The sequence below is a fragment of the Alosa alosa genome, chromosome 11, assembly GCF_017589495.1.
Source record: "Alosa alosa isolate M-15738 ecotype Scorff River chromosome 11, AALO_Geno_1.1, whole genome shotgun sequence".
NCBI classification, from domain to species: domain Eukaryota; kingdom Metazoa; phylum Chordata; class Actinopteri; order Clupeiformes; family Clupeidae; genus Alosa; species Alosa alosa.
This window is the reverse complement of record NC_063199.1, coordinates 11,060,697-11,086,424: the sequence shown is the minus strand read 5'-3', so window position 1 is coordinate 11,086,424 and position 25,728 is coordinate 11,060,697. Positions and strand designations below refer to the sequence as shown.

The window sequence follows — 25,728 nt, the reverse complement described above, 5'->3', positions numbered from 1 at the left end:
AAAAGGCATGAAGTATGCCAGTTTTAACAGAGCTGTATTCCAACCTAAATGTAATTTTACATGCTGGACTTCTTTAAAATGGAGAACTACTATAGCAGGGGTGTCAAACCAGATCAGGCCTGCCAGCAGGTTTCATACAGCCCCCAAGATGTTTTGGGTAGTAAGGGAAAATTAGAAAGCAAAGATATTCACATCCAGCTGTCTTCAACAATTTGTAATAAGCAATCCTGTGATAAATGTATTAAACCTAGCACTACAAACCATCCTCAGAAAGGAAGAGGCCTTCCTTTCTGATGATGGTTTGAAAGAAAGAGAAGGATATGATGTCAGTAGATGATTTGTACTTCTTTGCTCATAAGTGGGTATAGTAAAGGAGTTTATCATCAAACAACAATCTGATACCAATGCAGAGAAATGAAAATGACCATGACGGTCCCCACGAGGTCTCATTCCAACAAATCCGGCCCACTGCCTAATATGAGTTTGACACCCATGATCTAGAGGCTAGAGGTAGTTAACCCCAGTTGCTGGTGCTGACTGTGGGTGTAGCGTGGTGTGCAGAGCTGCCAGGTCCTGGGTGGCACATCTGTATGGGTGGCTGGGCTTGGTCTGTGTCTGTCTGTGAATGACAATAAACGGTGCCTGTGGAGCCTCGGGGGACGTGTTGGCCTTTTGCTGAGGAGAAATCCATCAGTCTGTCAACTGCTCTCAGGGGACCATTACCCAGGTAGCCTCCTGGCCTGGGCCACTTTCCTCCCCTGTCTGTTCTGTACAAGCTAAGCCAGACGTGGTGTACTTGTACAGTGATCTCGGATTACATTAGACATGAAAATATTCTGTTAGATGCGTTTGAATGACACTTCCTGAGGCTAACTTCTTTTCCCTTATGTACCAATATGGAGGCAGGAGGCAGGAGGCAGTCGACTCTTACAGCCTCTCTTTCTTTCGACAGATTCCTCAGATTAGCTACGCCTCTACTGCTCCAGAGCTGAGTGACGACGCTCGCTACGACTTCTTCTCTCGTGTGGTACCACCTGACACCTTCCAAGCACAGGCCATGTTGGACATCGTCATGGCGATGGGATGGAACTATGTGTCCACGCTGGCATCGGAGGGCTCTTATGGTGAGAGTGGCGTGGAGGCCTTCATTCAGATCTCACGGGAATCAGGTGGGTGCAGAGTGCAGCTCTAGAATTCTTTGATGCAATGCAAATTTTGTGACAAGATTGTACAGACTGGAGGGTGACACTTTATCATCACAATTGCATTTCAGGAGACCAGCATTTGTCCTGTTAGTGAGCAGGAAAGTACACACAGCCAGACTGTTTGGATTATGAGATGAAAACCTAAAATTATTTGGAGCTTGAATAGCACATAAGATAGCAAAACATTGCTGTCTTGGTACATTAGTGTACATTTACACTAATGTGCCAAGTAAACCAAACTGTTAAGTTTAGAGTTCACAACTGACTGAATGTACTTGCAAGTTTACGTGGACGTAATATTGTTTAGGGTTTGGGCCTTTCTGTTTGCTGTTAGAGGTGTTCTAAATAAATAGTTATAAATAGGCTCGCTCGGTTCCTCGCTCTCACAGTGATTTGTCACAATACAATTAGAGCTGGGCCAATCGCAGTCACATCACAAAGTGATTTATCTCTGAAGGTGTGTGTGTTATCGAGAGAGTGAAGGAGAGGAAGGGAGGGTGAGGACAGAGGAATAGAGATACTACAACAATCTATTTTATAAAGTACTTATATATTTATTTCCCATATCGCAACATTAAGATTACGACTTAATTACACCTCCACATATTTTTCATGCATAAACAGATCAAGCCAGATGATGGGTGTCTGAACTTGTACCATATCCTTCACTTCTGAAGTCTAAGTAGATGTGTAGGCTTAGCACATTAATTATGTTGTAATTGGGATTTTAAATGTCTATTGAGACATAAACAGCTGTGCATAGCATTCTCAGGCTCATTATACCTCCATGTTACGACAAACAGTAGTAGGTTTATTGATGTACTACTGTAAGACTATAGGGGGCTGTTCATGTTAGGCTGACTGCAGGCAACCAATCAAACACACCAAGTCATTGGTTGATGTCCCCCAGACTGGACAGACTAGTTGTGTATATTACAAGTATATAGCGCTTGTCTTTTGTATTTGTTGACGTGTTACCACCTATCATATTTTGTTTCTTTATATTTATATTTCAGTTTCTTTATATCAGGCTATGCTATAAATGGAGTACCAAGTGAAAGGATTTCTGCAACATTTTGGAAGCTGGTCAGAAATGTGACTAGCATGAGTCAGGGATGATGGTCCACAAATGGCCACCTGATTGAAGGAAATACAGAGAAAATGGATAGACCTGCTGGGCCAATGAGTTGTAAATGCCAGTCTCTGCTCTGGGAATCCTTCAGTCGGGAGGAGGCAGCTGAGGTCTGTCCCCAGCCATCCCCTGTAGCCGCCATAAGCTGCCTGGCTTACAATCAATTATCCACACCTGCTACATTACAGCAGCCTGCCACAGAGTATTATCCATCTCCTCAGGGGATCAGAGCAGCCCATCCTCACATCCCCACCACTTACCTAGTGCTAAAATGTTTAAATGTTTATGCTCTAGTTTGGCAAAACATATAAATGAAGCTTTGGCCATGAAAGGACATTAAGCAAGGCTGAGGAGTCACACATATTGATTTAATTAGTTGTAGTGGATTAAACTGACATTAGCATAATGCCAATGAACACAACTTTACTGTTTTGCCTTCAATCTCAAATGTAAGTTTTTTTTGTCTTTTAATTATTGTTACTAACACAATATTACAGTTAATTCTTACTACACACTTGAAGTTTTGAAGGTTATATTTTTCATAAGCTGATTTTTCAATAACATGATGTTGTACCCTGCTGAGTGACAGCAGCTACCATCGCTTCTTTCTGAGCAAATCCTTTGTCTTAATGTTCAAACTGTGACAAGCAACAAAAAGAAGATGGAATGTATAGGCTAATAGATAGGCAGGTTTTCTCAAAAGAATGGTCTCCATTGATTTGTCAAGACAACTATTGAAATGAGGAAAGTGTTTGAAGTTGAAGTCTGAACTCTGCGAGATTTGATAACATAATGATAGTATGTCATGATGGACATACTATCATTATGTTATCTAACATTGCAAACAGCATAAAACAAACGGATGGGCCCTGGCATGAAATGTTTTCATCAGGGATTCTGGCGGTACTTTGTAAAATGAGAGGAATCCTATTTACACCACAACTGTTTGCCGATTACATTCATTTGTAGCCTCTTTCATACTGACTGAACCAATTCAGATGCCTGAGATTACTGGTTAACTCACTCCCGTGCTGCATGTCTTTATGTTTTATATAAAGGCTGTCTTAATTCTCAATTGAACAAGTCTGAAGGAAATTAATTGAGTCACAGACTTTTACCACAAACAATAGTCTTTTAGTGGCCAGTCAAAGTGGCCTTATTTTTGCTTTTCTTCAGCTTCTTCCCTGATTTCCTTAAACTTTGAGTATGCAAAGAAGAGCTCTCCTTATGATATTTGTGAAATTCTCAATGCATTTAATTCTGGTGTGGCAGTGAGGGGACCAGAAGCAGCTTTCACTCAAATTGGAGAGTGTGACACTAGTGAGGACATTCAGCGGACATTTCAGGAAATTATTTCTTATAGATAGTAATATATCAGTAGGAGGACCTCTACCTTTGTGTGACTATAATATGTGTGATTGTATGAAGCAGCAAGTAAAGAGGAGACATAGACAGACATGTAAAAGGTCCTCTTGTTACAACCAAAAAGTACAACAGTGCTTGTTTTGCATAGGCTGAGCGGAACCTTAAAATAAGACCGTAATTCAGCGAGGAAACAGCTTGATAAAGTGTCTATAAATAAGTCCTATCTATAAATAAAATCTGAAATAGTGCCTTATTCATGAATAAATGCACATCAATTCACATATCTACAACTAAATTTGCAGCAGTTTTTATTTAATCATTTTTTTTCATCATTTCCCTATAGTCTTCACTCCCACCAAGTATTAGCTTTGACTGCAGCAGACATAAATGCCCAGTGAGATGTATGTGAAATGAGCAGTGCATGCTGACTGTGCAACTGTTGACCCTTAATGTGTCCAGGAACAGTTTCAGACATTCCTTGTGTCCAGCTGATTGAGTACATAAGGAGAAGGTGAAGGAATAGACAGGCCCCTGTGGTGGTCTCCATATCTCCCTAAGGTGGCATACCAGTGATGTCTGGAGACCTGACAGCTGTTGGTGCCGTGGGGTTGGTGGATTAGGGTCTCTGAGCTCTACTGTGCTCCTTCACCCTCCACAGCACTACTGCTGGGGCCCCTGGTGTCGCCTCTGTTACTAGTGCAAGTCATGTAATGCTCCACAGTGTCTTTCTTTCTCCAATGAGCATGTGCATATGCATTATGTACTGAGAGCACTTCAGGTATTGACATGCAAAGCTAGGAACTTCAATGCAAAACAGGTCCTTGTAGTGAGCGTCAGTGGTGGGCAGAAAGAAAAGGTTGCATAGGTCATGAAAAGGGCTGTAAAATGGTCAAACTTCATGTTCAGGTTTGCACGTCACTGGCATTGTATCATTTTGATCCCCTCATCTCTGACTTGATGGAGTTGACAGCATCATGAGCTTGAGGCACGACAGAACAACATAGATGTTGAATGTTCAAATGAATAACACTCCTAAAAACTCTACACAGTCACATTAGGTGGTGGCATGTCTTGGATGGCCGGGACAGAACTGTGAACAGAGGAAACTAGTTGGCATTTTCAAATGAATGGTACTGTATGCCTGAGCCAAGGCTGGAGAGAGACAATAGTTGGGACCCAGGACATTGATAAGATCAGATTTGTCAAAAGGAGAAAACACATTCTGCCAGCAGTGTGACTCAGAAAAGCATAGACATATCTTGCTGACAAAGGAGAGAAAGACCTTGAGAAACAAGGAAGCTAATCTATAAGAACAGGGCTATTCTACAGGGGAACGCTCTCATAGCAAAGACGAGCTGATTAATAAAGGAAAAGGGAACATGAATTTGTGTGATGCTGTTACAGTGTTGATTAGATGATTATTTCCCAGCTCTAGTTACTAGTCAGAACTCAGATTTCTTATTGTTCTGCAGATCACCGGGCGGAGAGCTGCCTAGATCAGCACATGTATAGTGATCTCAATAAGTGCTATATATGTCTATTAGTATAACTTTGGATTCACACTATGAATTTAAATTGAATCTGAAGCATAGGATAATTTGGAAATTGAAACATGCCAGAGAGAGAGAGAGAGAGAGAGAGAGAGAGAGAAGTAAGCAGAAATCTCTAGCTAGCTACAGCAGTGTCTTACTATTGTGGTGGTCAGGGTATTAAAGCAAGGTACAGTAGGCTGCTTATGATGAATTAGCCTATTGTTATGATTATTAGTCTCATTCATTACTGTTGTTGTTATTATTATATTATTGCATTAAGCACCAATTGTGATGTCTCTAAATGGTCTTAGGTGAGTCATTCCAAACAGTTACAAGATTGAAGACAATTAACCATTTTAGGTCTGTAATAACACTGACATACAGTATACATAGCATGCAATATTAATTGGTTGTGTCTGCAGCCTGCACTTGATTGACAAATGTGCATACTGAAAAACACTTTTGTGTTCGCTCCCATTTTTCATTAATTTAAGTAAAAGATGTGATATGTGATATTCTATACACACAAAAGGCTTATTTATCCCACATGATTAGTGCACAGATGTCCCTAGGACTGGTCACAATGACAGGCCACTCTAAAACGTGTACTGTAGCGTTCTCACACAACACAAAGATACTGATGTCACATGTTTGAGGGAGCTTGCAGCATGTGAACTGCAGGGATATCCACCTAAGTGGTTGCCTATGAACAGTATGTACAGCTAAAATGCAGATATACAGATTTTTACAAAAGATTATACAGATTTTTGCAGCTAAATTGGCTTATCAATTGATCATTACAAATTCACACAATTATTTGATCAAAGTCATGATTACCTTATCACAAATGTATTACATTTTGAGTCTTTTCCAAAAAAACGTTGACTACTTCAAACAGATGTATATCAATGCCTCTCTGATATGAGAAATCTAGAAAATGTAGTTGTGCCAATAGTTATCTTTGCACAGACTTAACTGTTAATCAGATTCTTCCCTGCTCTTTTTTATGTGAGCTTTTTTTAATTTATGCATTTATGAGCTGTGCGAACATCAGTTCATAAATCACTCAGAGTACATTTAATGTAGCGGTGTTCTGGTTTCCTATAACAGCACAAAACACATATTTATGAAACATTAACAAGTGCAATGTGATTTTTCTGCATTAGAAAAGCCTTTTATGACATTGATGCAATGCAAATATTCCTTCCCAAGTGGAAATGGGTAGTGCACCCACACACATAATTTATCTGGGATGTGTAATGGAGATGTATTTCTCTCAGCTCCAACAAAGTAGGAGAGGAGGAACCTAGCAACTGCCCTCATATATGCATGCATGGGAAGACACACAGATACACAGACACACACTCACACTCACACTCACACTCACACTCACACTCACATTCACATTCACACTCACACTCACACTCACACTCACATTCACACTCACACTCACACTCACACTCACACTCACACTCACATTCACACTCACACTCACACTCACACTCACACTCACACTCACACTCACACTCACTCATTCACTCACTCACTCACTTACTCTCTCACTCAAGGGGGGTGGGATATGTTACTAGATGAGATGAAGATGTCATATACTAGGGGATCTAGATTCCGTTGCTGGAAAACAGAAGGAACATCAATCAGTTTTGCATCACCTCACTGCATCTGTGTCTCTGTAAGGAAATGTTTGTTTTGCCCCTGCCCATGGCATGATGGAGTATAACGAGTAAGGATGCCTAAGGATGGATCTCTGGGACATATTGAGATGACAGGGATGTCTGTCTGATCAGGGTGACTAAGAATCACTTCCTCACTGACATCAGGTTACACAGAAATGAGAAGCACTCAGTATGTGTCCTGTGTTGTCAAGACCACAGTCACATGCACTACCTACTTGTACACATTCAGGACTTGATCTTCCTATTATAGATGGTGGGCAGGCAGATCAAGGCTGACTTTGAATAGATGTCCATCAAGCTGACTAAATGATCCTTCAGAGAGGGAAGATGGTAGAGAAGTTACAGTACATACAGTAGCTTCATGGAATCCATGCAGTTCTATTCACCTGTGAGAAATGGGTTAGAATTCTGCATTTAGCAATTTAGTAGAGACTTTTAATGCCTTACAAGTGAAGTGCCATGCAATACAAGCAAATACAGTAGAAGTCTAAGGGACACAAACTAAACGCAAACTGCAGTGAATATCATGAATATCATGTGCAGAAAAGGCAGACAGTTCTTTTCTTTCAAGTCCACAAAAGGTTGGAGGAAAGGCGGAGTTTCAATGCCACTGTACACATATTTGGAGCATATCCGTATTTCTTGTATTCCTGTTGCTGTTTTAGGGTTTTTTTCATATTAAGGTTTTTTTTTCATATACCGTATTGTTGCCTTTTATCCTGTGCACCTGACTGCAAACCACATTTTCTACCTGGGGTAATAAGATGACTGAACTGAACACTGCAGAGCAGCTCCACTTAGGAAAACAACCTCTTTGCTTGGGCCAGTATGATAGAAGGCAGAAGGTTATGAACATTATGAACATTATTAGACCTTCGATAACAAAGTTGAGAGGGCTAAATACCCATTTATATATGTTATACATATATATGAGATCTGGAGATATAGAATGAATAAAGTCTATGCACCCCCTTTTAACAGCAGTGTGACTGGCAGGAAGTGGAAGGGTAATGTGCAGTCCTCTGGTCCCCTGGTCAGCATGCGTCATGATGGCGGTGTTGGATGTTTAAGAAGGCCATTTCCTCTGGTCCTCTGGTCTCTGGCTGGGGATCTTGTGCATGTATTTTGTGATTTTCAGAGATCACATAAAATCATCATGTTTCTCATAGCTATTGTGGGTCAAATAGAGAAGAACAGAAGAGCTATAAATGGGACATTCCTTTGAAATGCAGATGAAACAATTCCTTTGTTCAGTTCCTCAAATTTCCCTCATTGCAGATTAGACAGATGCAAAAACAATATGTTTCCACCCATCAAGTTATTTCTGCCTATATTCGCCTGAACAGATTTAGGTTTTACTTGTATAGTTGCGGTGCACAGCTGGGATATGTTTGAAATTAAACGTTATCTCTTTCTACTGCATGACATATAATTGTCATTAAAGTCTGTACATGCTCAGAAAATTACTGAAAAAGGATATTTGCTTTTCTGCTCAGGGCAATTTGCAATAAAGCCTAAACCCCAAAACTTAAATGTACAGTGTGTAAACATAGACCTGATAAGCAGATGATATTGTCATCTCATAGTTGACATGCTGTCTTGTTCCACAAAGGCAGAGAAACAGAGCGAGTGGGATATGAGAGATGCGATGAGAGGAAAGAAAACACACACTGTACAAAACTGTACAGTACATTAACCAGAAATGTAAAGCCCACAATCATAAACACAGTGTATAGAGGGGAGGGGTGAAACGGAAATCATTTAATTAAATATATGACTTAACAAACAGTGGCACTATATTTATCTCATTAATCCTGTCAGAGTTGTAGAAGTAGGTGACTAAGATTTCCATACATTTTCTGTAGTGAGGATCTAACTCTCACCCCATCAATAGCCAAGATTTGAAACAACCTGGACCTACTGTAACTCCCACTAGTTAGATCTTCATGGAATATTTTTTCCGGTGCTATGGACATAATTTGAAAATTGATATTCCCTATTAAATCAGATGATTAAGCGAGGAAAAACAAGCTCTAATCCATAACTAAGCTATTAAAAGTTCTGACGTATGAACAAGGGGCAATCATTTTTCTGTTTAATTACTGTGTACTACACTGTGGACTGTGGCTCTTAATTATGGCACACTTGTAATCGCTGGATATGGAGCACTGATGGGAAACAGTGTTGTCACTGTCACATCAAATGCAGGTTAACACATAGTGACTACAAAGCCAGAACTCCCTAAATTATAGCCACAGCAAGAAGAAATGCATGTCATAATATAATATAATATAATATAATATAATATAATATAATATAATATAATATAATATAATATAATATAATGTGAAATATTGGTATTGGCACACCTATGAAGTAGTTCCAGAATTTGGACTATATTACACTTACACAGCCTATCAATAGAGCAAGTACACATGTTTACTTTGTTTCATAGAGCCATCTCTGGTGAAGGATTATAAGGCGGGGTCCGTTTCTCTTGTCTTTACATACCCATACTTTAAGTACCCAAGCACATAGCTCTGTATGTCATAGAATTCCAATGGGAATTTATCTGAGCAAAGACAATAGATGAAACATTGATTCATCTTAATGTTTGTAACATTGTCAGATTAAAAGATGCTGTGACATATCTTTAAACATCAGCATTTACATTCTAATTGTGTCCCTTTTCCTGGTTGTTTATACTACATTGACAAACAGTTTGACTTTTGCACTGCTTTTTATCTCATAATAATCTATTTGTTTTGATCTATTTGACTATTGTAGATGAATATATTTCCTCACTAGACCAAAATATATTTTGATATTGTTCATTGTTGTTTGATAAGTGTCCTCTTATGACTTATTTATGTAATGGACTGGTTTTTTTCAGGACAGCAGCAGTCGCTCTATAGCAGCGGTTCCCGCTGGGAATGTCTTACGCCAGAAAAAGCCATCACAGATCACACAATCAAAATAAATTGTTAATTTAGCTCTTGTCTGCTGAATAATCACAATTGGTGATCTCTCTCTCTCTCTCACACTTCTCTTACGGCTCCTTCCCCTATCTGCCCATTCTACCGTTCACCCCCAATTTGCCCACACTTATCCATCCCCATTTGCTCATTTGAACCTATTTCAAAAGCACTCTCATTTTCTCCCCATTGATTACCTCTGTGCCCCTCCTCCTCTCTCCTCATCTCTCCTCATCTTCTCACAGGTGTTGTGTGCATTGCTCAGTCCCAGAGGATCCCCAGAGAGCCCACGCGTGGAGAGTTTGACAGAGTCATCTTCCGCCTGTTAGAGACCCCTAATGCACGCGCAGTCATTATGTTTGCTAATGAGGATGACATCAGGTATACAAATAAATACTTTTTTAACGTTAATGTGAAAACACTGGTTAATCTGTTTCTAATCTGGTTTAAAGGACAGTCTCAGTTCTTTTTTGAGCAGTAATATTGTGCTGTACTGCAGCCCATAACATCAACCTAAACTGATTTCAGTTACCTTACCTCGTATCATTTGTGTTTTATTGGAAGTGTAGCTACTGTAGATATGTTTCCTGGGTTTGTTAAATGAGAATGTTTCTTCTTCCTTCTGCAGACGTGTCCTCGAAGCTGCCAAACACAACAATCTCACAGGCCACTTCCTGTGGGTTGGTTCAGATAGTTGGGGCTCCAAAGTTTCGCCTGTGGTGCATCAGGAGGACGTAGCAGAGGGGGCCATCACCATCCTGCCAAAGAGAGCTGCTGTGTCTGGTAGGCAGGCTGCCAAAGAACTACTCTACTGCAACTACTTGGTGATAACAAGGCAATGCACAGTGTATAATACAAAGACATGGACAGTTGAGGAAATAAAGGAAGTTGATTTAACAGTTGGGCACTGGTGAAGTATATATATAAGTATTTATTCAGTTTGTGGTGATTCATCAATTGTCCCATTCAATGTCACTTCACAAAATTCATCAGTGTGTTGTACCTTTCAGCTTTTGACAGATACTTCAAGAGCCGCTCTTTGTCCAACAATCGACGGAATGTTTGGTTTGCTGAATTTTGGGAGGAAAACTTTGAGTGCAAGTTAGGGATGCATGCCAAACGGCCAGGCAGTCTGAAGAAGTGCACAGGTAAGAGAGTAGTTTTTAATGGTTCTATTATATTGTGTTAAGTCATGTAAAATGCATAAGCTACTGTGTTCACTCACTGATGGATCATATACTAAGTCATTTGATTGTTGTTTGGCTCTGTGACTGGAAATATCTGCATGATGCATCATTACAAAACATATTCAAACAGATTGATTTAGGAAATGTTCAAAAATGTCCCATCGACATGCAGATGAAAATCACCAGCAGTACAGACTAAAGGTTATTAGGAGAATTTATTTGGGTTGTGGTTTGGGTTGGGTTGTAGCTGTAGTGTGTGTGTGTGTGTGTGTGTGTGTGATGTGTGTGATGAGACATCAATGCTTTATTATCCTCAGCTAAAATATGCAACCATATTTATGACACACTCATCATAAGGACATTATTTTGGCAGATATATGAGTTATATATTTAGCACAGCTCAGGACACTAGTCTCTTTGCTTGACTTCCTGATGACACTGAAGCTACAGATGTATCTGAGTACAAACATGTACACTCCACTTCTGCATGAATCATCTCTATGGAATATATGCACTAAATGTATCCTTGAACAAAAGCATGTGCTAAATATCTTAACTATTTAGATTGTATTGTGTGTGTGTGCGTGTGTGTGTGTGTGTGTGTGTGTGTGTGCGTGTGCGTGCACGTGCATGCGTCTGCGTGCGCGCGGTGTGGTGTGGTGTGTGTGTGCATGCGTGTGTGCGTGTGTGTTTGTGTGTGTGTGTGGTATGTGTTTGCGTGCGTGTGTGTGTGTGTGGTTTGCATGTGCATCATTCTTTTCTCTCCACTTCTGTTGTGGTCCGTGTTGTCTGATGCTCCTGTGCTCAGAGAGCGGTGGTGCTCTTAGGTGGCTGTGGCCATTGTTCTGGCAGTGTGGCTTGACAAAGTGGAGGTAATTACCTTGTTGTCATTATGGCCCACCGATTGGCTCTCCTCTGAGATGCATGCGCTGCACAGTGCTGATGGATCACTCTGCCAAAAGCAAGCTGCTGGAACGCCTGATTATTATCACTGCATTTCTCCAAACAGGGAGAGTTCTGTTTGGATGTGAAAACATCCGTGACAATAATGACCATTCTTTCTGCAGTGTGTGAATCACAGCGGGAAAAGAGAAGCTTCCTACATCAATTCCACTCTGTTGTTGGGTATGCATATCGATCCAGCACATATTGATCCAGTCAAAAGCATCAAAGTGACAGCTTACAAAACAACAAAATATCTTCCTAGTATGATGCGTGAAATACAAATATATTTGGCCATCAGTAGTGCCACCTAAATGTGTGGCAATCATGATTCTGATGTGATGGCTGTCATTGTGTTTAACTGCTCTCTGGGGCAGAAAGCTGCTGGAGCAAATATAAGTGAAATTATATATATATTTTTTACGCCTTTGAATGTGGAGGAATATATCAGAAGCATAACCTCCCTTGCAAGGTCAAAGAGATTATAGAACTTTGAACTTCATAATTTATGAAAATGCAATTTCATCTGATTTGTCGCTAAAGGTTTGACGCTAAAGTTTTCAGTAAGAATAGTGCAACTGTAGACTATTTAAAGTATGGGTTAATTTGTCATATAATTACCGCTAGTATATTATTTAGAAATAAAGAATGTATGCCTGAAGATAATTAGTTCCTTAAGTCTAAGAGATGAATAGCCAATTTTATAGACTATGCCCACAATAGTGCATTTAGATACATAATTAACATCATCCTCCCTGTGCAGGTGAATCTAAGTTGTTCTTCTTTCATGTCTTCTTCAGAGGAAAGAAAGTGTTTTTGTTTTCAGGTAGAGTGCAGTTCCATGTGTGCAGCTTAAAGGATTCACCACTGATTCACCATTATATATTATTCAAACATAGAAAGAAAGAAAAAGTGATTCTCTGTTGGTGGGACTGGTATACCAGAAGTAGAATAAGAAGGAGTCAAGCTACACATCTACTTAGAGAAAGGGAGAACTACACAGAGATGAATATTTATATAAGCAATCTCTGACTGTGTGTCTGTTCTTCGTGCAGTATATCTCTAGAACTGTTCATCCGACCGACATCCAACCATGCTCACTTGGGTGTATTGCTGAAGACCCAAGTGAGTGCAGTGTTGCTGCGAAGTCTGTATGTGAAATGTAAAAGATATCGTTAAGACAACCTAGCGGACCTCAAGAATATGTGACCAACTCACATGCAGTCTGCTTGCATTGCATTGGGTTGGGTTGCATGCCATGTTCACAAGGTGACAAGATCATCATTTGGCTGATTCAACATGAGTAATGCTACTGTGTGGATCTAGCAAAGCATTTTACCCATGTGCATCTTAAAGTTCTTTTTTTATTTAAAACATTTTCTGCCCAGGTAATATGATTAACATAATTTCAGAGACAGTTAACCCCCATGCTCATCACGAGAGCTACTGCAGTTTCAGGTTCAAGAGTGCCACTGCCAACTGAGTATGTACAGTGTCTTAAGTGCTAGGAACACATCAAAAGTGTATTTCATCAGCTCCTCTGTTGGATACAGATATACTGTAAAACATATTGGAGTTGAGAATGGAGTATGGGCCAAACAGGATGATGGCTATGAGTTCATGTTTGACTCCTCATCTCCCAGAATACCAGGAGTGTTTCATTTCAGGAAGCAGAGGTTGAGTTGGAGGCATATTCTCACCTACATTTTTTAACTAGCATCTGTGTTATACTGCCAAATAGGAACCAGGTTTGAGGGCCATTGAGATGTAGGTTTTGCATTGTTTTGTAACATTCTATTTTAAGCTGTGTGTCTGCTCTAGTTTGCATAATTAATACTGAGTTTGAAGCTGTACCTTTGATCATGCCTGACAATGCCAGGCATTATAACATGTCATAGAAATAATTAATTCATTTTGTGTTCTGTATGCTGTGTGTTGATATATTTTTATAATTATTTAATTTAATCATTAAAACAATCAGGCAAGCAGCAGTCATTTGCCATTTATCCAATTTTCTAATCTGACCTGAATGATATCCCATCTGCTCACTGAAGAGTGGAAAAACATGTGAGTTACAGTAGTCCCAAAGCAAATTACATTTTCTCATAAATGACATCTAATTAAGATGTTTCACTAAGTGATTAAACTGTCTCTCAGCTTTGCTGCTTCTCATTTACAGATAACCAATTGTAGCCTTTCCTGGGTGGATTGTATAATCTGGTAGTACACATTAGTTATGCATTGTTATGAAAACGCTTGTTACACGAATCACAGAAAATCAGTAATAATAACCAATACTAAGACAATGGGTGGGTTTTATTGAAAGGACTAATGCCATCTGATTATAGTATAATCTGTCCATTCTTTTTTTTTACAGGACTGGAAAAAATAGGCAGAGATTCAGCCTATGAGCAAGAGGGGAAGGTTCAGTTTGTGATGGATGCTGTTTATGCCATGTCCCATGCACTGCATAAAATGCACCAAGACCTTTGCTCAGGATATCCAGGCCTCTGCCCACGGATGAGTAACATTGACGGCAAAAAACTCCTTAACTACATCCGGGCAGTCAACTTCAGCGGTGAGCTTAAAATGTCATGTTCACCATTTTAAAAATCACTTAGAACACGTCTTGCTGGCCGATGATTCATAGTGTGATTTGGTAGACATTTATCTTTGACTGTCAAGTAAAAAATTAATACCATGAGAAAAAAACATGAAATATGCCAGTGTGACAAAGAAAGAATACAAATGCAACCTAAACTATTTCATGTTTTATGTAACTGCAATACAAATTGGTATTGGTACTATATTTCTTCCATGATACTTCAGTTTAAAATAGGATAGATTATGTTATATGATATATAGCTGAAATGAAAAGAGTAAAAATAGAATTTCATACATTCCATGACTTTCCACTGGCAGCTGGAAAATATTTCCTATCGGAATGTGTGATGGAACTTTCCCTCTTGTGAATAATGCCTGACATTTATCATGCAGTACTTTTTTTACATGGTTCAGTGCTCTCACTGAAATATTATATATTCCAGAAACATAATATATCTGCATACATTTACTAGCAACCTGTAGCAAATGTGTTATTACACACACATTCATATTCACACACACAAGCATGCGCGCACGTGCACACACACAAACACAAAAAGAGAGAGAGAGAGAGAGAGAGAGAGAGAGAGAGAGAGAGAGAGAGAGAGAGAGAGAGAGAGAGCAGTTTGAGACATAGTAATTACTTTTTATGAAACCCCACGTTTGTCTTTCTACTGTATGCTGACACACAACTCTCTTTATTATGTGCATGTACAGTACGTAGCCATTTGATTGAGCTTGTTGGAGCATGAGCACATTGTGTTCCCACTGAGGTGGGCTTCCTACAGTGCCCCTGAGAGTTGTGATTTGGCAGGGTGATGGGGTGTTTCAAGACAATCTGTGGCCCAACTTCAACCCCCATCTCCAAGAATTAGTCACACAGTGACAGCTCCTGCACCCAACGGCAGATTGCCGGCTCAGCCACTGTCATGTTTGCTTCAGTGCCCACATCAGAGCCCTTCCTCGCCTTTACAAACACTTACCTCTAATTAGGCAAGGAGATGAAAAATAAAATAGCATTCTCCTTCTTCTCAGATTTTATTACTGACAATTTACAGGCCTCCAAAACATTCAGCTAAAGTTTTTCTTGAAGAGCTAGGTGAACTGCTATCAGTTGTTTGCATAGAGTATGACTGTCTTATTATATCAGGGGATCTAAACTTGCATGTGGATAATCCTGAAAACAATTATGCCAAGGAATTCATTGCACTAATCGATACTTTCTCCCTAACACAGCATGTACAGGGGCCAACACACTCCCTCGGCCATACCCTCGACCTTGTTATCACAAAGGGTCTCAATGTCTCTACAGCTGTTAAAGACCTGGCCTTATCTGATCATTTTTTTTGCGTGTTCTTTGATGTGTCTATGTCCCCCACACACTCAAAACACAGCTATGATGGTAAAAGGAGAATCATAAATGATCAGACAAGTGCTCTCTTTGAGCAAGCACTTTCACTAAAGTCAAGTCAACTGTCAGACTCTGAAGACTTATTTGATCACTTTAATGCAAAATGGCAAACATTATGGATGACATTGCTCCATTACAATTCAAGAAAGTTAAGGACAAACAGAAAGCACCATGGAGGCAAAATCCAGCAGTTAAACTTCTAAAAAGAGAGTGTAGGAAGACTGAAAGAAAATGGCGTAAATACAAACTTCAGATCCACTATGAAATCCATAAAGAGATGCTCCGCACATATAACTCTGAAATATGCAAAGCAAGACAGTCTTTCTTTTCTAACATTATCAATAGAAGTTCAAATAACACTCGTATTCTATTTTCAACTGTTGATAAGTTAACAAATCCCCCCTCACAATTAGCGCCTGAACTTCTCTCAACTAATAAATGCAATGAGTTTTCATCTTTTTTTAAAGGTAAAATGGACAAAATCAGACTCAACATATCTGCTCAATTACAAATTCAACAACCTGAACTTCCAGCAACAAACAGAGGGAAACTAAACTTGATGTCAGAGTTCAGCTTGATAGACTACTTAAACACTTGAAAAAAACGGTACAGAATCTCAGCCCTTCCACATGTGTCTTAGACACTCTGCCTACCAATTTCTTCAAAACTGTTTTTCACCTCATAGCGTGGATGTCCTTCAAATTGTAAATGTATCATTGCTGTCTGGCACTTTTCCTAAGTCACTGAAAACAGCTGTTGTAAAGCCACTTCTCAAGAAGAATAACCTGGATGCCTCCATGCTAAACAATTACAGGCCCATATCCAATCTACCTTTTATTGGCAAAATTATTGAAAAAGTAGTCTTTAATCAATTAACCACCTTCCTAACATCAAATGGGTATTTTGATTACTTTCAGTCTGGTTTTCGGCAAATCACAGCACTGAAACAGCTCTCATTAAAGTTTCCAATGACATGCGCCTCAACACAGATTCAGGTAAAACATCAGTCCTAGTGCTACTGGACCTTAGTGCAGCATTTGACACTGTTGATCACAATATTTTACTACACAGACTAGAACACTGGGTTGGATTTACAGGCATAGTTATCAGCTGGCTAAAATCATATCTACAAGAAAGGAGCTTCTTTGTTGCCATCGGAACTGTACCTCAACACCAACGCCCTTGACCTGTGGTGTTCCCCAGGGGTCATCTTGGGGCCACTATTATTCAACCTCTATATGCTCCCACTTGGACAAATCATTCAAAATAATTTGATTTCATATCATAGCTATGCAGATGACACACAAATTTACTTAGCTCTATCACCAAACAACTATGGTCCTCTTGAATCTATGTGTCAGTGTATAGAACAAATCAACACCTGGATGTCTCAAAATTTTCTTCAGCTGAACAAAGAAAAAAACTGAAGTAATTATATTTGGTAAAAATGAGGAAAGACTTAGGGTTGCCACTCTCCTTGACACAAAAGGGTTGAAGGCAAAGGATACTGTTAAAAACCTTGGTGTATTAATTGACAGTGATCTAAATTTCAACAGCCACATGAAAGCGATAACTAAATCAGCTTTTTACCACCTCAAAAATATTGTCAAACTCAGAGGGCTGATGTCAAAACATGACTTAGAAAAACTCATTCATGCATTTATCTCCAGCAGGGTTGATTACTGCAATGGACTGTCCACAGGCCTTCCTAAAAAAGACTATTAAACAGCTTCAGGTGATACAAAATGCAGCAGCTAGGACTCTAACAAAAACTAAAAGAACTGACCACATTACTCCAATTCTTAAGTCCTTGCACTGGCTTCCAGTAAGTCACAGAATTGACTTTAAAGCACTATTGCTTGTTTATAAATCAGTAAATGGAGCAGGACCTAAATACTTGTCAGACATGCTTCAGCAGTACACACCTTCTCGCCCTCTCAGGTCCCAGGTGAAAAACCTGCTAGTAAAACCTACAGTTAGAACTAAACATGGTGAAGCAGCTTTTAGCTGCTATGCTCTCAGCTGTGGAACCAACTTTCGGATGACATTAAAAGGCCCCAACTGTAGCCAGTTTTAAATCTAGACTTAAGACCAAACTGTTCTCAGGCGCTTTCTGCTAACTGTGCCGAGTTACAAATTCTGAATCTGCCTCGATAATTATTCTACTTTGTCTTTTACTTTTTTTTACTACTTTTGCCTTTGTTTTTGCTTACTAATTATTCTTTATTTTTAAATGATTTTACCTTGTGTTTTATGTTTTCTTTTTATTATGATCTTTACCTTTTAACTATTCTTTGACTATATTGCCCTTCTATGCTTTTATTTGTTATTATCGTTTGGTTTTGTTTATGTAAAGCACATTGAATGACCTCTGTGTATGAAATGTGCTATATAAATAAACTTGACTTGACTTGACTTGACTTGACTTGAAAAACACAGAAAGATCATTCACCAGGGCCATGTAATGCCCTGAAGAACAGCACTGAAGCCTAAAGGGATTGATACCAAAACACTGAAGCCTGAAGTGAGACTAGGTGAAACTCTCCTTTGGGTGAGCAAGCTTCCAGGGTTGTATTTTTAGAGACCTCATCTCAATAATTTCCAAGTTTTTACTCATGGCAGGAAATGATTTCATTCCCGTAGCTTGGAGGAACGTAAATAAGCATTATTCTATTTTTGTTTTGCTTTGTTTGAACTGTTATTGGCACCATCTGTGACCACCTTCTCCTACGTTCTCATACAGAACATTTACTGCTCAATTCTCAACTCCATATAAGCTTCAAATGCGGAGGATATTGTCTCTGTATTTCAAAACAAATTCCCCTGCCTCTAGTGTTATTGGGACATCCTCCATAGTGTTTTGTTTGAATTATTGTGATCTTGTTTGAAATTCCAATGATCACCTGCTATCTATTGGTGTTTTTCTTATAATTCTGCCAGAGTCCTTTTATGTCTGACAGAGAGACTCTTGATGGGACTGTTGGTTTGTAGCACAATCACATCACGCCATAATAGAATCATGGCCATAGACATACACATACCCATAGACATACAGGTGGTGTTTCGTTTATGTTTTGTTTTGAGCACATTCATTATTTCATGCCCTCATCAAACACACTCCCCCACTTGTGCATACACATGTATTCTCATGCATTTTTCAAATGGACTGACAGACCCACCAAAATTGAGATGATGAATATTCTCTTTAAAGGCATACTTACCCTTTTCAGTCAGTGGTAGCCCCCAGGCCCTGATTTCAGATCAGCATGATGTGGGTTAGTTTGCCTTCTCACAGGGCCCTGCAAAGCTGCAGTAATTGAAAGACTAATGAACATGTTATTCTGCACGTAAGAATTCATTAATTTAGGCATGATGTGAACTGTGAGTGAATGGGTAGCCCTGCTAATTTATCACCTTGCTGTCATATTTCAGTGTATATTTAATCAAACGTTCATATATGGATTTCATGTTTGATAAATCACTCTTTCATGAATTTCTAAATTGCATACTCATGTTGATGTAGATCACACATGAACAAATTTCATTTTAATTTACAGAGCCTCACAGCACCAAAACTAAAAGCTATGGCGCAATATACTTTCATATAGGCTATATGTAAAAACGCCTCTAAAATGCACAACTTCCCTCAGACGTTTTGTCTCTGTATACACATTTAAAACATTATAATGTATGGTTTTTCTCTGTGAGTACTCATGTTTTTCTTCTGTATCTTGTGAGTGTAAGGATTCTACCGCTGTGACCAACTCTTTAAAATGTCTAAGAAAGGGTACTGTATAGAATTTACCTATAACGTGCTCATCACTTTCGGTACAATGTGATCACTTTCATTATAGTGTTTTTACCTTTCAATTGTTGTGTACATGTAGTTATTTAAGAGAACATGGATCAGGTCACGTTCTGCACAGAATTCTGTGAGTTCTATTATCTTCAATGGATCAGGTCACGTTCTGCACAGATTTCTGTGAGTTCTATCATCTTGAATGATAAGAGACTGCACCAGCACTGACCACCTCCCCCCAAACCAAAAACATGGTGAGAAATAACATGCCATTGCTACAGTATATTACCAATGATAAGACAAGAAGTAAAGGCAATGGAAAACACTGAAAAATGCCCTGGGCTTGAAACAGAGGTCTCGATAAATATTACAAATGAATGTAGAGGAAAACCTCCACCTCAGGTAATTTGGATGAATGTGTGTGACAAAGGTGCATAAGAAGGTAGGCTTTATTTTTTCATCAAAATTATTTGCTTCTACACTTGAAATAATTGTTATTCCGTAGGTCAGGCTTCAGCCTTCTCAAGGCTTCCATGTAATTTATCGTCCATCATAGTTTTTTTGTAACTTTCATTTACATTTTATCCAGACAAAACCAACAGCAGCTAAAAGGGTAGCTTAATGGCTTATTTGGCTTGCTTGGGAAGGCTACTGCTAAGGTTCTTCTAACAACGTGCTGGAACCCTTTGGGCCCCCAAATTCATTTTGCAGTCAGACGTGGGGTGGGTAGGGTAGACTGTGATGAATGAGTTAGCCATGAGTTTAATGGCACTTTTATCGGGTAAGATGGAGTTCAGATGAACCACCCACTCAAACTCTTTTTTAGCTTTATGGAAAACGATAGACATATTCTTAAAGAGGTCATGCAAAGCCCCATAAAAGAGATTATGCCTTTTGCCTAGCCAAAACACTATTCGAAATGTCTTTGCACATTTTTAGCTTTCTTGGGTCTTTTATGTGAAGTTAATTTGTTCATATTGCTGCATATCTGGCAACATACAGTACATGTGCCTGTTTAGGGGCATTCATTAATTGTATTAGGCATAGTTAACTAAATGATTTTCTTAAATCTGAACCTTGAAATGTCCTAGCAGCAGATACTTGAAAGAACAAAAACGTTAGCTGCGAGGGAGGATCAGGGCCCTTCTGTATCCTTTCTTAGATATATCAGTCTGTGTTGGGCACTCAGAGCCAATCTCAGACGTATGACTCATCAAGTAGGCTATCCTCCAGTTAAGATTAATATGATGAGTAGCAAATTTTATACTAACTGTAACAAAGGTAGCAATGCTAAGGCTTCTCTTTGAGTTCTTATTTTGCCATTTTTGATGGACAACCCAATGGAAAATAGAAAAACAGAACACAGCTGGGCTGAAACGCTACAGTGGTCTAATCTCTACATCACATATGGGATAAAGGAGGACAAATACACTAAACAGACATGGAACTACACATAGACAATTAGGCATAAACACACACGCACAGGCGAGTAGGCCTACACGCCTCTCCATCTAGCTAGCCAGTATTAGTTAGTTGTTTTTGTTTTTCATAATTTAATGTAATGTCTTGTCCTATTGCTGTATGTACTCGATAAGTTACAGTGATTCGCTTCACAAAGGTGGTATTTTCAGTGCATTTTTCTATCATGGTTATGATATAAGCCGTTACACTAACCTGAACATTGCAGACCGTATCAGCCAGCTAATGTAACCTTAATTGCTGAAGAGTTTCGGCTGAACTTCATGGGACTTTGAGATCCACCGCTAACGTTACCCTCAAGTCTGAACTGCTGATGTAGCCTAAGCCCAGAGAGCTCAGAGAGTTTATTGTTAGACTGAGAACACCATGCTGATGCTTATTAGCTAGAATGCAATTCATGAAAATTGGGCACTTCTGATAAGTTTTTGATTTTTGGCAGGTTGTTAGGTATAGGCAGGGGTGAAAGTAGTTTTTATTTCTTGGTGGTACTATGATATAGAGTTATAATGCACGCCTTAGCGCGCGCCGAAAATTTCACTTAGCCTAATTATTTATTATTTATTTATTTGTTTATTTACTGTATTATAGTCTACTTATCAAGCATTCACTAGGACTTCTTATCACTCTAGTATCACTCTTTAACCCACCTGCATCTGTTTTTGATTATGAATAAATTGCAAACACTTAATTTCAACATTTATTTATTTATTTAACCTAGTTACTCTGCTCGCTCCCACTTCCAATCAATTTTTTTTTATATAGGCTACTGTATATCATGAAACACGTTTCTTTGAGTCATGCCTTTTTATTTGGGAGACTGCAACATACTTCTGTCCGCTAAAACACTTTCATTATTGCTGCGCAAGATCTGGTTAAGCCGTACACGCGCTGTCTGTCTCGTGTCTCTCCAGCGAAACACTGCACACATAAAACCAGAATAGGCTATTGAAACATCAACATATTTTTCTTTAGCCTGTATGTTTTTTTATTTGGGAGACTTTCCAAGAAACGTCCGTCTGCTAAAACACTTTGGATACCAGTGCACGTTGGAGCAATTACTGTAGGCTACTGTACACGCGCTTGCTCGTTGTCTGTCCAGCTGCACGGGAGGTTTAGACACAATTCAGATACAGTTCAGAACGATGTATATGAAATATATTTTGGGGGAAACGTGTTGCTTCTGGTAATTTGACGTTAGCAGTTGTGTTGTCATGCTGAAAGTGCTATATTTTTCAGAGACAGTATAGTTTTCTTTCCGGTACGGCGTACCCTCTCCAAATATTTTAGTGGTACTCCGTACCGGCCAGTACCGGCTTACTTTCACCCCTGGGTATAGGCCTAAGGTTTTCAAAAATCCATGGATACAAGTTGGGGTGGCCCCCCTAGTGGCAGTTATTCATAAAATCCAAAATGGCCCCCGCCGAAAAGAGAAAAGGTTATATCTCAGCTTCCTTTAGTCTTAAATTGTTGTATAATGTATTTTCTCTACTTTGTTTGATACAAGGAATCCAATTTTGATATGTTCTTCTTATTTTAAGTCCATTTCCATGTAGTATCATAGTCATATTTAGCTCATAAACTGTCAATATCTCTGAAAAAGTCATGACTGTTGCGCCCGACGCAAATCTAAAATGGGGTGGTCTGAAGTAGCTACATTAATCATGGGTGTGGTTTGGGCGTAACGTGCAATAAACCAATCAGAGCGTCGTCTCACATTCCCTTTAACAACAGGCAAGCTTGTTCCATAGCTGATTGCTATTATGGTGGCGTATTTGCCAGGCGCAGCCAGGAGCGTTCACTGCGCTATAATCACTGTTCAGTTGGGAACAGTTAGCTATTGATTTTTCCTCTTGACAAAATGTAATGCCGAATTGTCACAAAGACATACTTTCCGATGTTTTGGGATCACTCTCACTGAATCAAGAGGTTATGAATGCATGGTGATATTTTTGCAATGTACAATGTAATCTAACATACTCTCCCGTGCTGCTGCTGGGGCATTTGGGTTAAATGGCATCGGCATGCAATTCAACATCACGTCTTCTTAAATCCTCTAATATTTCCTAATTTATGTCATCAACACATCCGTGATTCGTCAAAATGTGTACGCTAGATTTATGCCTATTTTTTTCACATCTTAATGGACACCACACTGATTTCCCTCGAGTGTAATTTTTCTTTGAAATGATGTATGGTTTACAGAAATGGGAACTACGATGTGCGTTGCGCAGCACAGGCGGCCAAGCAAGGGCTCCTTACCCTCAGGCAACTCAACAAGAGAAACATTTTCCAAGTTGACCTAACTTTCAACTCTGCACAGTATCCCATTAACTGCATGATAGGCTATTTAGCCTACAATATTTTCTGTTACGTAGAGTTTGTAAACACGTTATCATCAACTTAATGCACGCACAACATTTGTTTGAGCAGGAGAGAGAATAACAATGAATGGATGCAGCAACTACAGAAATTGTAGCCATATTGCTGCTTTCTTGTACTATGGTTGCTGGTTAACAGCACATAAAAGCTGATTTAAGCTAATTCACTAACTCAAGACTTCAAGGCCATCATAGATATAAAACGTTTTTTGAAAATAACGACAGGATGGAGGGAACATAACAAAGCTTGGAGTTATTTCAGATGGGCTACAACAAGGCAGGCAAAATTATGGTGCTTAAAACCTTAGCGCAGCTGGAATAATGCTTGGGCTGATGTTAAAGCGCACGCGATGTTTAAAGCCATACACAACGGTAAATTGGAACAAAACTAAAGGTAACTTTAGCCTGTATAGGGCTGTATAAAGTTGTCCAAATTTACTAGGTCATAATTAGGCGTTGTTGTTGTAAAGATATTGCATGTAGATGTTGTACTATATAGGCTACTAAATTTGTAGGTCACCAATGCACGAACAAAACCGGGAAATGGACAAATATTATCAAGGCTTTGAATGTTTCCGTCTGTGCACGGGGGTGTCTGTAGATTGGTGTGCAACGCATTCATTCATGCAGGCCTGTGGTCATGCATGCGCCCTTAAAATAGCAGCTGCATTTGCGCCACATACTTTAGACCAGGGAGTTCCTGAGGGGTATTTCACTAAACCTAGATAAGGGATTAAGCTGGGATTTTTAGGTTATCCTGGATGAATTTATGACTTGGTTTCACAAAAGAGATGGCACATAAGTTACCATGGGGATTTATTCTCTGCAACAGCCAAGCTAAGTTAATTCTAATGGTAATTATGTCGTCTTATTGGTTTAGCTAGCTGTCATTCACATCAGACCTCCGTGCTAATTTTTTAAGGAGCTTTATTCCATTTATAAACTATTTGCTAAATGTATTTGCTCGCAAAACAAAACAGATTGTCTGCCTACTACCATATGGTTATTATTTTACTTGATAGCCTTATAATTATTATGACCGCGCGCAGCGAAGCGGCGGTCATATAGGTTTAGTCAGATTTTTTTTTTTTTTTTTTTTTTTCTTTTTCGCATGTCCAAATTTCCGTCAATGATTCCCGGGACACTGAAAGACCGGGGTAGACAAAACTTGGTGGGCATGTAACCCCATATGGATAGCATGGAACCATCGTTTTCGTTTTGATCTGTAGCCCCACGCTGGACTGCACCCCCGAAAGGAGGGTAAGGGCAGACACAGTTTTCTGTGAATATCTCGAGAACCGTAAGGTTTAGGGAGGACCATTATTTTTTTGTATGTTGATCATCTCAAGGGGCCATGTCAACGCATTCCATAACCACTCATTTCATGTATAGCGCCACCTAGTTAAACACAAAAAGTAAAATGAGGTGGTGTAATTGAAGGTATCTGTGACCTAACATAGTCAAAACTGCACAAAATTGGAAGTGTAGGATCATTATGACACCCTCTGTATGCACGCCAAGTTTTGTGGAATTCCGTTCATGGGGGCCACACAATAAATTAATTTATGTTACTATACACCAACTGGCCTGTAGGTGGCCGGAGACAGTTTTCTGTGAATATCTCGAGAACCGTAGGGCCTAGGAGGTCCACCCTTTTTTTTTTTTGTATGTTGGTCTTAAGGGGGCATGTCAACCCATCCCATTACCACTTATTTCATGTATAGCGCCACCTAGTTAAAAATGAAAAAGCATAAAATTAGGTGTTTTCATCTCAATATCTCTGGCTGACAAGGTCAAAACTGCACAAAATTAAAAGTGTAGGATCATTATGACACCCTCTGAATGCATGCCAAGTTTTTGTGTACTTTCGTTCATGGGGGCCTTACAATAAAATAATTTATGTGTACATTTAGTGGATTACACCAACAAGGATTCCCGGGACACTGAAAGACCGGGGTACACAAAACTTGGTGAGCATGTACCCCCATATGGATAGCATGGAACGTCATTTTCGTTTTTCATCTG

At 39.3% G+C, this 25,728-nt stretch overlaps 1 protein-coding gene across 2 annotated transcripts in view; it reads left to right on the top strand.

Moving 5' to 3' along the window:
- Positions 1 to 25,728, top strand: part of LOC125303951 (metabotropic glutamate receptor 8-like) — a 50,285-nt gene that overhangs the window by 15,368 nt on the left and 9,189 nt on the right. For both annotated transcript variants that reach the window (XM_048257946.1, XM_048257947.1), the window contains exons 3-7: positions 953 to 1,169; positions 10,149 to 10,284; positions 10,532 to 10,686; positions 10,914 to 11,051; positions 14,410 to 14,610. In XM_048257946.1, coding sequence (XP_048113903.1) covers positions 953 to 1,169; positions 10,149 to 10,284; positions 10,532 to 10,686; positions 10,914 to 11,051; positions 14,410 to 14,610 — 847 coding nt within the window. The remainder of the gene's footprint in view (positions 1 to 952; positions 1,170 to 10,148; positions 10,285 to 10,531; positions 10,687 to 10,913; positions 11,052 to 14,409; positions 14,611 to 25,728) is intronic.